The 14,038-nt window shown below is 32.3% G+C and overlaps 1 protein-coding gene across 1 annotated transcript in view; it reads left to right on the top strand.

Moving 5' to 3' along the window:
• Nucleotides 1-12,150, top strand: part of Np (serine protease notopleural) — a 133,751-nt gene extending 121,601 nt beyond the window's left edge. Inside the window, exons 7-8 of the mRNA XM_072535708.1 lie at nucleotides 6,036-6,304; nucleotides 6,422-12,150. Coding sequence (XP_072391809.1) covers nucleotides 6,036-6,304; nucleotides 6,422-6,738 — 586 coding nt within the window. The 3' untranslated portion in view covers nucleotides 6,739-12,150. The remainder of the gene's footprint in view (nucleotides 1-6,035; nucleotides 6,305-6,421) is intronic.
• The last annotated feature ends 1,888 nt before the right edge of the window (nucleotides 12,151-14,038 follow it).

Here is a 14,038-nt window from a genome sequence, read left to right on the forward strand (position 1 = left end):
AAGACTAATAACTCCAAATAAACGATTGATTATTTCCAACGTATCTCCAAGTATTCCGTACAGCATTATAGAAGAGCATTTGAAAAACTTCTTTATAATACATATCTACATCATATATATATATATATATATATATATATATATATATATATATATATATATATATATTATATATATACATCTAATAACTCCAATTGACTTTCTTAGGATAGGAACTTCAAATCCAGCATTCAAGCATATCTTGAGTTTCCGACGATACACTTTTATAGCGCCAACTAACTTAGACAAATTAGCAGATTCTATGTTAATTAACCATGAGTAGACTTCGGCAAATATGCAAATAAAAATGTAGAAAATATGCTCATAAATATGCACGTGTTTACCCGAAAATATGCAAATATTTTACAAAATATGCATACAAATAAATAAAAAAATCGTAAAATAGTAACAATTTTATTTAAAAAAAAAGTGTACATAACTAAATATTTCCTACTATTCATTAAGATGTACATTTATTTTAAGTAACTACATCATTTTTAAGTATGAATAAACTTATTTAGAATTATGGTAACAATAAATGACCAAGTGGTGTTCAAAATTTTCTAACAAAAACTTGTGGCTTCTGTCTGAGTACATATATTTATATATGGAAAAACTTCGTTCAACATCAACTGATGTAACGGGAGCATTTTTCAAACTAACCAAAACATTTGGTTCTAAATTAATTGTTTCCGAAATATTTCCAGCTAGAACACTGACTACTTCAGAAAGAATATGGTTACCTTTATTTTTTTCCATAGTAGCTTCAAATTTTTTTAAAATATCTTTTCCAATATTACCTCTAACGTTCCGACAACATGACGCAAATTCTTTTATTAATGCTGTACTTTCGAACAATGACAGTTTTGGTGATTCTAACTGAGTAATTGTTTTTTGAACAAAACTAAAATTTCATTTTATAAATGAAAGTTCTTGTTGAAGCAAGTTACTCTGAAAAGTTTGTTTAGAATCCAAAAGAGATTGGGAACTTTCATCTGTTAACGTATCAATTATGTTCTTTATTTTAACAAAATGATCTGCATAAAAATTAGCTGCTTCTAAGCATGTTCCCCATCGCGTTAAAATAGGTTGTGGTGGAAGAGGAATGTTAGGTAGCATTTCTTTATAAAGTTGAATTCTTATAGGAGATTTAAGAAATACTTTTTTGACACTGGATATCATGGTATTTACAAGAGGAAACTTTTTTCGTATTTCCTCTGCAACTCTGGTTAATCCATGCGCTACACAAGTAACATGTATTAAATCTGGGAAAAATATTTTTAAATTTTGTCCTGCTTTTACCATATAAGGAGCAGCATCCGACAAAATAAGCAGTAATTTATTAGAAGGAATAGTTGTCGGAAGAAAAAAAGTTGTTAACGTTTCTTGTATAAAACGCGAAATTGTTAAAGCATTTGTTTTCTCAAGTTGCTGGCATGAAATAAGATGAGATTTTGGTAAGGTATCTTCTTTAAGAACACCAATCAATAAATGAGCAATATACTTTCCTGAGGAATCAGTGGTTTCGTCTACAGATATGTAAAAATAATTATCTGCAATTTCTTCCTTAATATTAATTAACACCGACGAGTATAGCCCGTTCTCATTATTTCTTCTTAGAGACCGATCACTTGGAACATTAAGTTTGCAATATTTTTTTAGAAACGAACTAAAATTTACATTTGCTAATTTTGAAAGCGGTATGTTTGCAGACACTAATGCGCGACACAAGTCTTCATTAAAAGTTTCTTGCTCATCTAATTTTTTTGAAGTAGATTGGAAACATTTAGCCATTGAAGTTTAATGTTTTCCTCCTATTTTTCCTTTTTTTGCAATGTGTGAAGCAGTTCTCACATGTTGGTCTATCTGAAATTTCTTCTCACATGCTATCTATAAATAAAAATAAAAACCTTTATTTTAACCCAACCTTTAAAATATAAAAATATACAAGGTGTTTTTGGTTAATCAAATAACTGGTTTGGAAAAAAAAAACACTCGCTAAGTGTTTTAAATGCAGTATTAATCCAGAAATTAGTTTTTGTTACTAACCATTAGTACATCATATAACTTATTTTAAAATTCAACAAAAGTTTTTTTTTGTTAATTCAATTACAATAAAAATAATTGTGTTTTAGAATAGCTGACTTCATAAAAAAAAGTAAAGGTGAAAAATTTTTCTAAATACACACCATTGTATTGTACCATGGACAATTTTTTCTCACTAAAGGAAGCTATTTTTCATAAAAACAACCTACGAGTACTAAATTTCAAGTAAATACGTTTATTGGTTTTAAAGTTATTGTTGTTATTAACTAAAAGAATTTAATTTTTTTTAATTTTAACACCCTGTATCTCGAAAAGTAAATAAGTTTGACCCCTCATTAACTATATCGTTTTGTTCAATTTTTCGAGAAGTATCTACAGTCAAACGTTGTAAGTGTCATTTGGAAACACCCTGTATGTATGAAATATTAGATATTTAATAGAAAATATTAGATACTTACAATTTTGCCACAGACTGAACAGTAGATTTTTCCCATATCCATAGACAGCTCTTTATAAGGTTTAATCCAAGTTGAAGCACTGGTTGTTTTAGGCATTATAAAATCACAATCTTCCTTTTTGTTACGCACAACGAATGTTTACGCTTTGAATATCAAAACAAAAATGATTTACAAATCTGAGCATCAAATTAGAAATGTTTAGGTACCTAATTCAATAAACTGGGAGATTTTGGAAAATCCCTAAATTAGGAACAAAACTATTAGCCGTTTACCTGCTAGATACAATAAATTGTAGATAGATTTGGGGATTAGATCATAAAATGCAAATAAGCGAACCCTTAGCGATTATCCAATAACTGAATGCCTCAGTGACCGAGACTTTCTAAGAATGTTGAGGGCTACTTAAATTGATCTTCTTTGAAATTGTAAATGTTTTGTACCTGTAGAGATTACGTACTTAGATCATTTCTTGATTAAAATGACTACAAAATTTTATACAAGAATTGAAATAAATTGGTATGTTTAAAAATTTTCAAATACAGTATAAAAATCTGAACTTTTATGCACTTTATGCAAACTTTTATACAAATATGCCAAAATATGAAATATTTGCATAAAATATGCACAATATGCAAAATATGCAATATGCATATTTGCCGAAGTCTAACCATGAGGATAACAACTATAGAATTTTCTTGTCCATCGACAAGCAATCTTGCTACTTATGTAAGTAGCAAGGACATTTTGCATCTCAGTGTCCTAATAAAAATAATCAGACTCCTATAAACAACACCCTATATACTGTTCGTCCAAACTTTCTACAGGAAGTACACCAATTAGCTCCCCATTCGACAATTTCTTCTACAAAATCCTTTCCTACCCAGACTGAAACTACAATACAACAATTAGCTCCTTTGCTGATAAATTCTTCTACACAATCCTCTCTTACTGAGGCTGAAACGCCTAGAAAAATAGTTACCTCTCAATCAAATAAGCATACTCCGATAAACTGTGACCTACCCAATGAGACTTAAATGGATACTTTAGATCAAGATACACCCTCATCCCAGAACCCTAAACGAAACGTATCTGAAATAATGTCCCCACCAAGAGATAAACAAAATACCTTCACTGAACCGAAGCTACGAAGCAAAAAACCAAAAATTCAACAAGAAAACAACAGAAACCTAGTAGAAGATCTTACCAAATGCACCAGTCAATTCTTCAAAAGACACTCCAACAATGGATACTTAACACAGGAAGAACTTATTGAGTTCTTTAAAAATGCGCATGGTTCTTCAGATCCTCTCAGTGTCACCAGAACTTACTTGGAGGATATCCAAGGATTGATAGACTTTCTAAAGAAAATACATCCTGTGTTTAATCCAAGATATCTTAAATCCCGTTGTTCTAGAATTATAAACAAAATTACAGAACAAATTTTAAATAATATTTCTACCATTGGTCCTAGCGATTCCTCTCTGGAAACTTATTAATTAAACTATTTTCAATTCTATTATTCAATGGAACCTAAATATGTACCATACTCATTTAGAAGATCTTAAAATTCTTATAAATAAATTTCATCCTTCCATCTTAGAGTGATCCATCCTAGGGATGATTTCATTACCCATCCTCCTGAAATGTGTTTGCAAGAAACACATTTCAAAGGAAATTCGTGTCACAATCTTAAAAACTTCATGTCCAGACTACGATTAGGACACACCAATATCACACATGATTTCCTACTACAGAAGCAACCCGAACCTTTGCGTTACGCATGTGATAGTGATCTAACATTACATCACTGATTAGTGGAGTGTCCGTTGTACACATTTGAAAGACAACATGAACAGTTATCTACAACAATAAAAGACATTCTAAGTGAACATAGTGACCACAATCGTACCATACTTTTTTGGTTTCCTCGGCACTAGTTAACAAAATCTAATTGTATTCTTTGTCTTTATTTTAAATTTATGTTATCTGTAAAATCGACCATTGATAATATTCCTTGTAGTTGAAGCAGTTTCAAATAAAAAAAAGAAGACAGACAAAATAAATAGTAGTATTCTATCCATAGTTTTCTGTTTGGCTTGTTTTGCTACACCTACATCTTGTAAGAATGAAGGTTAATGTCCAGGTACATTAACAAACTTGAAACTATTTAGATGTAGTACCTGCTAAGAAAATAAGTCAGGAGGCTATGGAATAATACAAAAGAATTGAGGAACTGGGAAACATATTCTAAGAATAATCCTAAAACCGTTATTTTTAAATAATCTTTTTAAAATATCGTTCTGAAGCTATTTTTTATGACATCTTAAAGCAATTATTATTTTGATTGAAAATAAGCTATAATATAAGTTTAAAATAGTTTATTGACGTTTTAATTTCCACTTAGGAAATCGTTCTCAAAATACAAACATTAATACATCAAACAAATTTTGGTTTTTGTCGCGAAATCAACTTGAGAATATCCGTCAGAAAAATCATAGCATGTGATTCGTTAAAAAGAAAACTACATGCCATGATGACAGAAAAATTCTCCTGCTAGTTATTCCATAGTAAATTATGAAGAAAGATCCTCGTAATACTCATAGTACTCATAGTATGTTATTTAAAAATATAAATGATGTATCCTCCATATGTTACTGACTTAGTAATAGTAATATTTTCCTTTTTTATAACTTCCTCTTTTAATATGGGTAACCAGATGCTACTGCATTCTGCCAAAGAATTTGTCTCTTCTTTATCATATATATCATTTAGGAATTTGTCCAATAAGTCTGATCTATAAGGCCATATTGAGAATAGACATCATTTGCATATCTCCACCATACTATGGGTTTTACATTTTGTAAAGAAATAATATTTGTTTCAAAATCTTCCATAAATATATCGGCTAATAATGCAGGTAAACTAGAGCCCATTGCTAAGCCATAATTTTCGTATAGAATTTCATTATTTAGTTGAAACTAGGAATTACCAGTACACAATGTTAATATCTTCATTATAGCTGATATATTTAGTCTTGTTCTGATTGGCAATATATCATCATTCATCATGTTCTAATTTTGTTTTGATTATATTTCTAATGTAATATAAGTCTTATATAATACCACATTTGTAAATAAACTGTTCATGTCAAAACTTACTAAAATATTATTTGAATTAAATTCAACATTCGATAATTTATTTATATAATGTTGTGTATTTTTTATAAATGTGACGTAAAATGGTAGAAATATTAGGCAATTGAGGTCAGTTTTAGACGCGAATAAGAGTAAAATGGATTTGAATAATTTAAATAATAATAAGAGTAATATAATCAGAAAGGGTACCTACCAAAAAAAAATGTATATTCTCGTAAAATGGTAATATTACAAAAATTCTAATTTAAAAATGGAAAAATTAATATAAAGTGTATTCTGCAATGTATAAGATATTTTTAAAAATATGTTTAAAAACATACCCATGTTTATTTTTCAGTGTACCCCCGAGTGATCTTCTTCTCCGGTTAGGCGAGCACGATCTTTCTACCGAATCAGAACCGTATCTGCATCAAGAAAGAAGAGTTCAAATAGTAGCCTCACATCCCCAATTCGATCCTCGTACATTCGAGTACGATTTAGCACTACTAAGGTTTTACGAGCCTGTCACGTTCCAACCGAATATCTTACCAGTTTGTGTTCCGCAATCCGATGAGAATTTCGTTGGAAGAACTGCCTATGTAACGGGTTGGGGAAGGTTATATGAAGGTAAGAACGGTCATCTTAAAGTTATATTTTAAAAGAATGTATCAGAACTGCAATAAAAATCATATTTTCTTACTCTAATGTATTTTTTAAAGTTAATAATTTTATTTGATCTTTTAGATGGTCCCCTACCGAGTGTCCTACAAGAAGTGTCCGTTCCTGTGATCAACAACACGGTCTGCGAATCGATGTACCGAGCTGCGGGCTATATCGAACACATCCCACACATCTTCATTTGCGCCGGCTGGAGACGTGGCGGCTTCGATTCCTGCGAAGGCGATTCAGGCGGTCCGATGGTTATCCAGCGACAAGATAATCGCTTTTTACTGGCTGGTGTCATTTCCTGGGGCATCGGCTGTGCAGAGCCGAACCAACCCGGCGTTTACACTAGGATAAGCGAGTTTCGAGACTGGATCAATCAGATTTTACAATTTTAGATAGTTTTTCGATCTCGCGACGCAAATTTATAGAAATATTTTTAGAGAGCATTCCCCAAATTTTAAAAAATAAACAAATTTGTTCGTTAAATTCAAGACTATATATACCTATATATGAGTATTAAACTGCAAATTTTTAAACGAGTTCAGTCAAAATATTTTAATATGTTAGGAGTTACGCAAAAAAACAAAACCCTAAAATGTTAATACACTCCAGTCGTCACAGACGAAAATGCCACTGAATCTCTAAAAATCATACTAACAAGCTGAATTTTGATGTGATTGTCAATTTTACGACGCCAAAAAAGGTGCAAAAAAGCTTATCACTTTTATTCCCGCGATTTTCCCTAAAATCCCCCTCGTAGAGGCGGAAAAAGGAAAAAAATCGATTTTTCAAACCTCTGTACCCCATAGAAACAGCATTTTTGTGTAAAATAAAGCGTTCTCCCAGAAACAATGCTTGAAACGATCAGCGATTTGTGATTTTTGCGCGTAACTGACAGCGAATGTCAGTTACGCGCGCGAAATTCATGTTCAAAAATTTGTATCAGCTCGACGGTAAAAATTCTATATCTTTTGATCCGAGTGTTCTATCGACAAAAATCAAGATGCGTCTTAAAGGTAAAGAGTGCAGCTTTCGTATGCAATTTTTTTATTTTACCGCAAATAAACTCAGTTTATATAAATGTGTTAAATATATAACCATGGCGCGATTTTTGCTATTTTCTATTATTCTCATAAGATCAATACAATTTATTGCTTTTATTGACCGGCCCCTATGAAGTTTTGATTACTAGAGACCAATCTTTAAAACTATAGTATGAAATTTTAATTTTGTATTTTGGCAACAAATGTGAGGCATTTGAAATATGCTTAAAAAACGCTGAATTTAAACTTTCGCCTTACAAACGATCTAAAACGTTTAAAGCTGCTCTTTTTTAACTACTCGAGTACGTTTTTTTAACTGATGTAACTTCTGCTACAATTTACATCCAAAACCGTTTGTTTGAAGCATTTTCCATGACGGGCGATCATTTGTAATATAAAAGTTTAAATTTTGCGTTTTTTATTCATATATAAACGTCTCACATTTTGTTGTCACAACTTAAAATTGAAATTTCATGTTATAGGTTTTAAATATTGGTCTCTAAAAATGAAAATTTCACTACGACTGGTCAATGAAGGTAATACATTTTATTAAAGTCACTAAAAACTTTAAAAATGTCAAAAATTGCGTGATGTTTAAATATCATTTTGATTTTTGTCGATAAGACACTCTGTTTTATCGACTCTCCTCAAAAAACTCCGATCATCATAAAAAAAATATGTAAAAATATCTGATTATAAAAATATAAATCAAATATGCTAAAATATATAAAAATGATAATACTTTTTAACCCAACATGTAAAAATTGATGTTCATAAAGTTACTTATATATAAAAATAGTCAAAAATATAGAAATATTAAAATTCAATGCAAAAAAATGAATATATTGAAATACATAAAAATAGTATTTATTTAAAATTGTATATTTGCTACCAAACCAAAATTCAGAGCTCAATTCTTCGAATAAAACAAGTAACATGGTGCCAATGTGTAACGATAAGACTACCAAAGTGATTTGAAATACTATTATAAAAATAATACCTTAATCAACCATGGGAGCTTATCGTCTATGCTTCTCCTAGCTCAGTCTCTTAAGTGTGAATTTGTCTTTTCTTAAACTTTGAATGAAATCATGTACCCTTAGCTGGTAGCAAATAAAACAATTATTTAACTAATCATGTTTAATTAAGACATAAAACATATTTAAACATTGCCCACAAGTATTACGGGAATTACTGGAGTATGTCTTCACCTTATTCTATAATGGACACGACTTACCACCGGAGTGGACAAAAGCACATATTAACAACATCTACAAAAAAGGAGATATAAAGAATTGTTCAAACTACAGGGGGCTAAGTGTCATAAATTCACTCTCAAGACTGTTTGGAAAAATAATAAAAAACAAAATTGAAAAAGAGATGACAGATGTTGAAGAACAGAATGGCTTTCGTGCAGGCAGATCCTGTATGGACAGTATATTCTCTCTAAAGCAAGTTATCGAGAAAATATTAGCCCACAACCTTTCAACTCATATAGTATTTATAGATCTGACAAAGGCATACGATAGTGTACCACTTTCAATGCTTTGGGTAGCAATGGAAAAACAAGGAATAAGCAAAAAAAATATACAAGCAGTACAACAATAGATTAACTAGAGAAATTCCTATTAGTAAGGGCCTAAAGCAAGGCTGCTGTATAGCACCTACACTCTTCAAAATATATCCAAATGAGGCACTCTCAGTGTGGAGAAGAAAGTGCTGCAATATGGGCATCCCAATCGGAGATGATAGATTGTACACGATACACTTCGCTGACGACCAAGCCATTCTAGCTGAAGACGAGAGTGATGTAGGCTACATGCTTAGAAAACTGGAAGATGAGTATACCAAATGGGGCCTCAAAATTAATATACAAAAAACTGAGTACTTAGTTGTAGGAGAAAAACCAGAAAACCTACAAATCGAAACGGGAACTATAAAACCAAAAGACAATTTTAAATACTTGGGAGTCCAAATAACATCAAAAGCAGGAAGTAGCGAAGAAATACACTCCAGGATTGGCCAAGCAAGATCAGCCACCAGACAGCTACACGGACTATTATGGAATAAAAAAATAACAAAAGAAAATAAAAGAATAATTTATAAAACAATAATAGAAAGTATTGGGCTGTACGGTGCCGAACTCTGGAAAATAAACCAAAGAAACAAATCAAAAATTAAGGCCATGGAAATGAACTACTGGAGACGATGTTGCCAGCTCACTAGACTTGATAGGGTGAGAAACGAAGATATTCGGAGAGAAATGGAAATCGATCTAGACATAATAGACACAATCGAAGCCAAAAGACTTAACTGGTATGGACACCTTCGGGGAATGCCTGAAAATAGATGGCCAAAAAAAAATAGAAGAATGGACTCCGCCAACTAGAAGAAAACGAGGTTGACCAAGACGATCCTGGAGAGACGATGTCGACGATGCAATGACCGCCAGAGATCTAACAACTGAAGATAGCTTCAGGAATTAATAAATTAATAAAGAAAATAAAATAAAATAATTATTTAAATATAAATTAATAAAGATGTGACGATTATAACGTTACAGTGTGTTTGTCGATCACCGTTTACTTCAAGCGTTGCTTCTGAGAGAACAGTTCATTCTACACAAAAAGTGCCAATAAAAATTTTTGCTAAGCTACATTTTTTATTTAAAACATTTTTTTCTACAGCGTACAGATTCTTGGTAAATATTTTTTTTGCGTTTTTACCCCTCTACGAGGGGGAACCCCTCGTGGGGAACCCTTTTGTGGGGAAACCCGGGGGTCAAAGTGGTAAACTTTTTTGCATTTGTTTTGAGGTCCCAAAATCGATATTTTCGGCAAAATTCAGGTTATTCATATGATTTTTAGGGGTCCAATCTCTGGTGGCTGGACTAACACATGATATTTTTTAAAAGTTATACAAATTACTGGGACCTGTTTAAAACCGATCATTGCCGATAAAACATATTTAATAGACGTATTAGACAAGTAAGCTGACTAAAACTAACTATAATTAAGCTGTTTATTTATTTATTTGTTTATTTTAAAAGACACAAATAAAATATTTCTATAAATTTGAAGGACTGTAATATGAAGGTGTGTGAAAGAAAGAAAGTGATAAAAATGAACAAAAAAGTACATAGTTATGACGAATTAGCCCAGTGTATAAATATTTATTTATTAGTTGTATAAGTGATAATTTATTTAATTAGAAATAACGTGCGTGTCTAGTGTAATGAAGGACTCTTTGGAACATGTTTTCAATAAGACTCATGTTAACTTTTACACTAGTTACAAGTGAATAAAAAGAAACAAAACATAATATAACCAAAAATTACTTATTTATTACAGTTACTAGTATATAGTACTATTATAGTACTATATATTTCCAGTTCAAACTTTTTGTTTGAACCGGAAATAATTTTAATTCGCAATAAGAAAACAAGAATATGGCAAAATAAATAGAGTGATTAATATCATCATTGCGCAATTTGTGTTTTATCTTATGCCACAATGGCTCAATAAAATTAAGGTCTGGACTGTTCGAAGGCCATCAAAACACTTAGTTTGAAGACAATGTTATTGTTTCCAAACCATTTTTTAGTTCTTTTAGCGTAGCATGCAGCAACCTCCTGCTGGAATATAAAATTCGATTCTGCGTGATAAATTCTTAATAGATGCTTGTTCTGCATATATCAGAACAAAGAAAATTTTGAGAAAAGAAAATTCAGAAGAAAAGGTAAAGGTTATAACAGAGTAAAGAGTACATACGTTAAGAGCTAAAACCTTTTATTTTTTGTTAAAAAACGAATGAAATCATAGTATACAAACATTTTCTTTTGATTGTCAAAAAAATCTTTCCATACAAAACTCTCCGACCAGGCGGCTTATTTCTCACAGCAAGAAAATATGACGTCATATATGTGGCTGGAGTATGCGCAGCATTCTTCTCCAGCGCCACATCTCAAAGGCTTTAATTTTTTGGCGGTCGCGTCCGCGAAGAATAGTCTCTGCTTCGTATAGAAATATTGAGAATATAAGGGCATTCATCATCTCATCTTGATACTTTGGGAGATATATCTGTCTTTCCAAACTTAAGTTGGGCGACTCATCGCATTTTTGCCATACCAATACGTCTCCGACCTTGTGTTTCACAGTTACCATCGTTAGTTATACAAGATGTTAATGTTGAATAGTGTGGAATCTGTCCACCATTACCACCATTATTTTTGTCTTAGCTCTATTGATTTTTAAGCCAACTTTATTGCTTTCGTATTCAACTCTTCGCAGGAGATTAAGCATTTCTTGCTCATTTGCTGCTATAAGTGTAGTATCATCATTGTTGTCTTGATTGTTTCCTCCTTAATTAATTTATTTTGTTATTATAATACTGACAAGAAATTTTACTGGTTAAAGAGGGAAAAACCAAGACAATATACTTTTAGATGGACTTTACACAGTGCAAAAGAAAAACATTCCTTGCTATATTTGATGTAGTATGATTACAATGGATTTTATATCACATATATCATCACTACGTTTTAATAAAGTACATACTATATTCTTTTTATTCACTTTAAGTCGGTATCCCAGTTTATTTATTTTGAAAGATATTGGCAGACAAAGATAAAATGCGATTATATCTTTGTCTGCTGATTGTATTGGTTAGAAGTGAAAACGAAGTTGTTATTTAAATATTTTTCTATTTGTACATAAAGGTGAGTGTAACTGTATCTAATGTATAAATAAAGTTTTATATTTTTACTTTCATTATTTTTAATAAACTAACCTGTATATACCAAAAAATATTTTTCCTAACATAAAATTCCACAGGAGAGCTTAAACGCTAGATGAATATATGACCTAATCTTTATAGAGCAATAAATGCAAATATCCAGATCATAAAACTCCCTTATATAATGTCCGGTACCCAGTCTATATTCACATTTATTGGCACAGTCTCCTGATCCAGCCTAAATAAGACCATCATTCTTGGAGACTTTAACGCCAGGAACGCTCAATTTGGAGACACGGCTACTAACCGTGCAGATATTCTCCTTTCAGATGTGCTCCTTAACCTTCCTCTCCACCAAATACGTAACCGTGAGCCGACTTTTATGGGCCCATGGGCATGTCGTCTGTCAATCAGGTCGTATGTACTTACGACTTGATCGATTTATTAGGCGACGAATGCTTTATTGGCGACTCGATTACGTCGGGTCAAGTTCCTATACTGGTTAAAGAACAGATACTGAATCTTTTACCCCCAATCCTTCTCAAATAAAAAGAGACTACAAAAACGCCGACTGGAACCTATTCAAAAACTTTTTGTCAGCTAACATTCCACAGTTAGGTAACTTAAATTATCCTGATGATATTAATCATGGTATCACGGTCATTAATGAACTGATAAATCAAGCGATTGAGATATCAGTCCCTAATAGGGTCATAAACCCTAGCAAACCACCTCTTCCTCAATACATCATCAATAAAATTTAAAAAAATGCCACTCTTAGACTCTGTTACTTTCCATTTCCATGGAAAAAAGCCAATACAACCATGCTCAATAAAAAGGGCAAAGCCCAGACTAATCTGCACTCTTCTAGGCCGATTTCTCTACGAAACGTCTTGGCTAAGGTCTTAGAGAGGATCCTTAAGGAGAGACTCGTTGACTTTACCACAGAACACATTAACCCAACATTTCAATTCGGCTTTAGAAAAGGTCACTTCACCACAACGGCGTTGACAGAGATCGTCACCTACTTCACTCAAAGTCTAAATATACTATACGACTTTCCAAACCCACGTTACACTTATTCCCTGAACTTGCTTTACACAGACGATACAGCTTTCGTAACAACAGTACGAGACATAAATGCACTTTGCTCAAAATCACCAAACACCTAACCCAAACAAAACTCAGGTAAATCTGCTGAGACTCTCCAGTCTCAGCAGATTTACCTCATACAATATAGCCGGAATATACAACCTTAGACTCTAGGGCGACCGACTCCAACTACATGACCAGATTGAGTACCTCGGTATGGCTAAACTGAAGGACCAATATGGAAGTCGCCTGTAACAAGGTTAGGAGCAGAGTCGGTCTACTCAATTCCCTCTATGGTAAGTTCGAATGGACACACACGCGTACACTTATACATACTTAAAAAACATTTATTAGGCCGTCGATTAAGTACAGATTTAACCTATATATTTTGTTCAACCGACAGCTTACACAAAGACTGCTGGGATTGGAATGGGGAATCCTTGTTCCCCCTTTAACGGGGAATCCAAATATCTTGTAAACTACCTGCTTATCCATCGGCAATGTATTCAAAAGATGACCTAAACCCAAACTCCCTTTCCTACCCACTAAATTACTGGTTCTTGCCAGCAACGAACTCCCTGATAAATGCATTGACACCGTGGAGGCAACTCCTTTTTTTTCGCCGTAGCAACCAGTAAATATTCACTTCGAGCTTGCTAGACAGGGAGGTATCGATTTTCTGTGGTTTCCCGATCCCATTGCACAATATTACATGTCTATTGCAGAGGATACAGCCACAGCTACCGTCAAAGTACAACATTAAAAACTATTAAATTCAGGCAATTTATAACCATATTTTCAGTAATAAAATTCTTAATACGACCGT

This window comes from Diabrotica undecimpunctata, chromosome 6 (genome assembly GCF_040954645.1).
Source record: "Diabrotica undecimpunctata isolate CICGRU chromosome 6, icDiaUnde3, whole genome shotgun sequence".
Classification (NCBI taxonomy): Eukaryota; Metazoa; Arthropoda; class Insecta; order Coleoptera; family Chrysomelidae; genus Diabrotica; species Diabrotica undecimpunctata.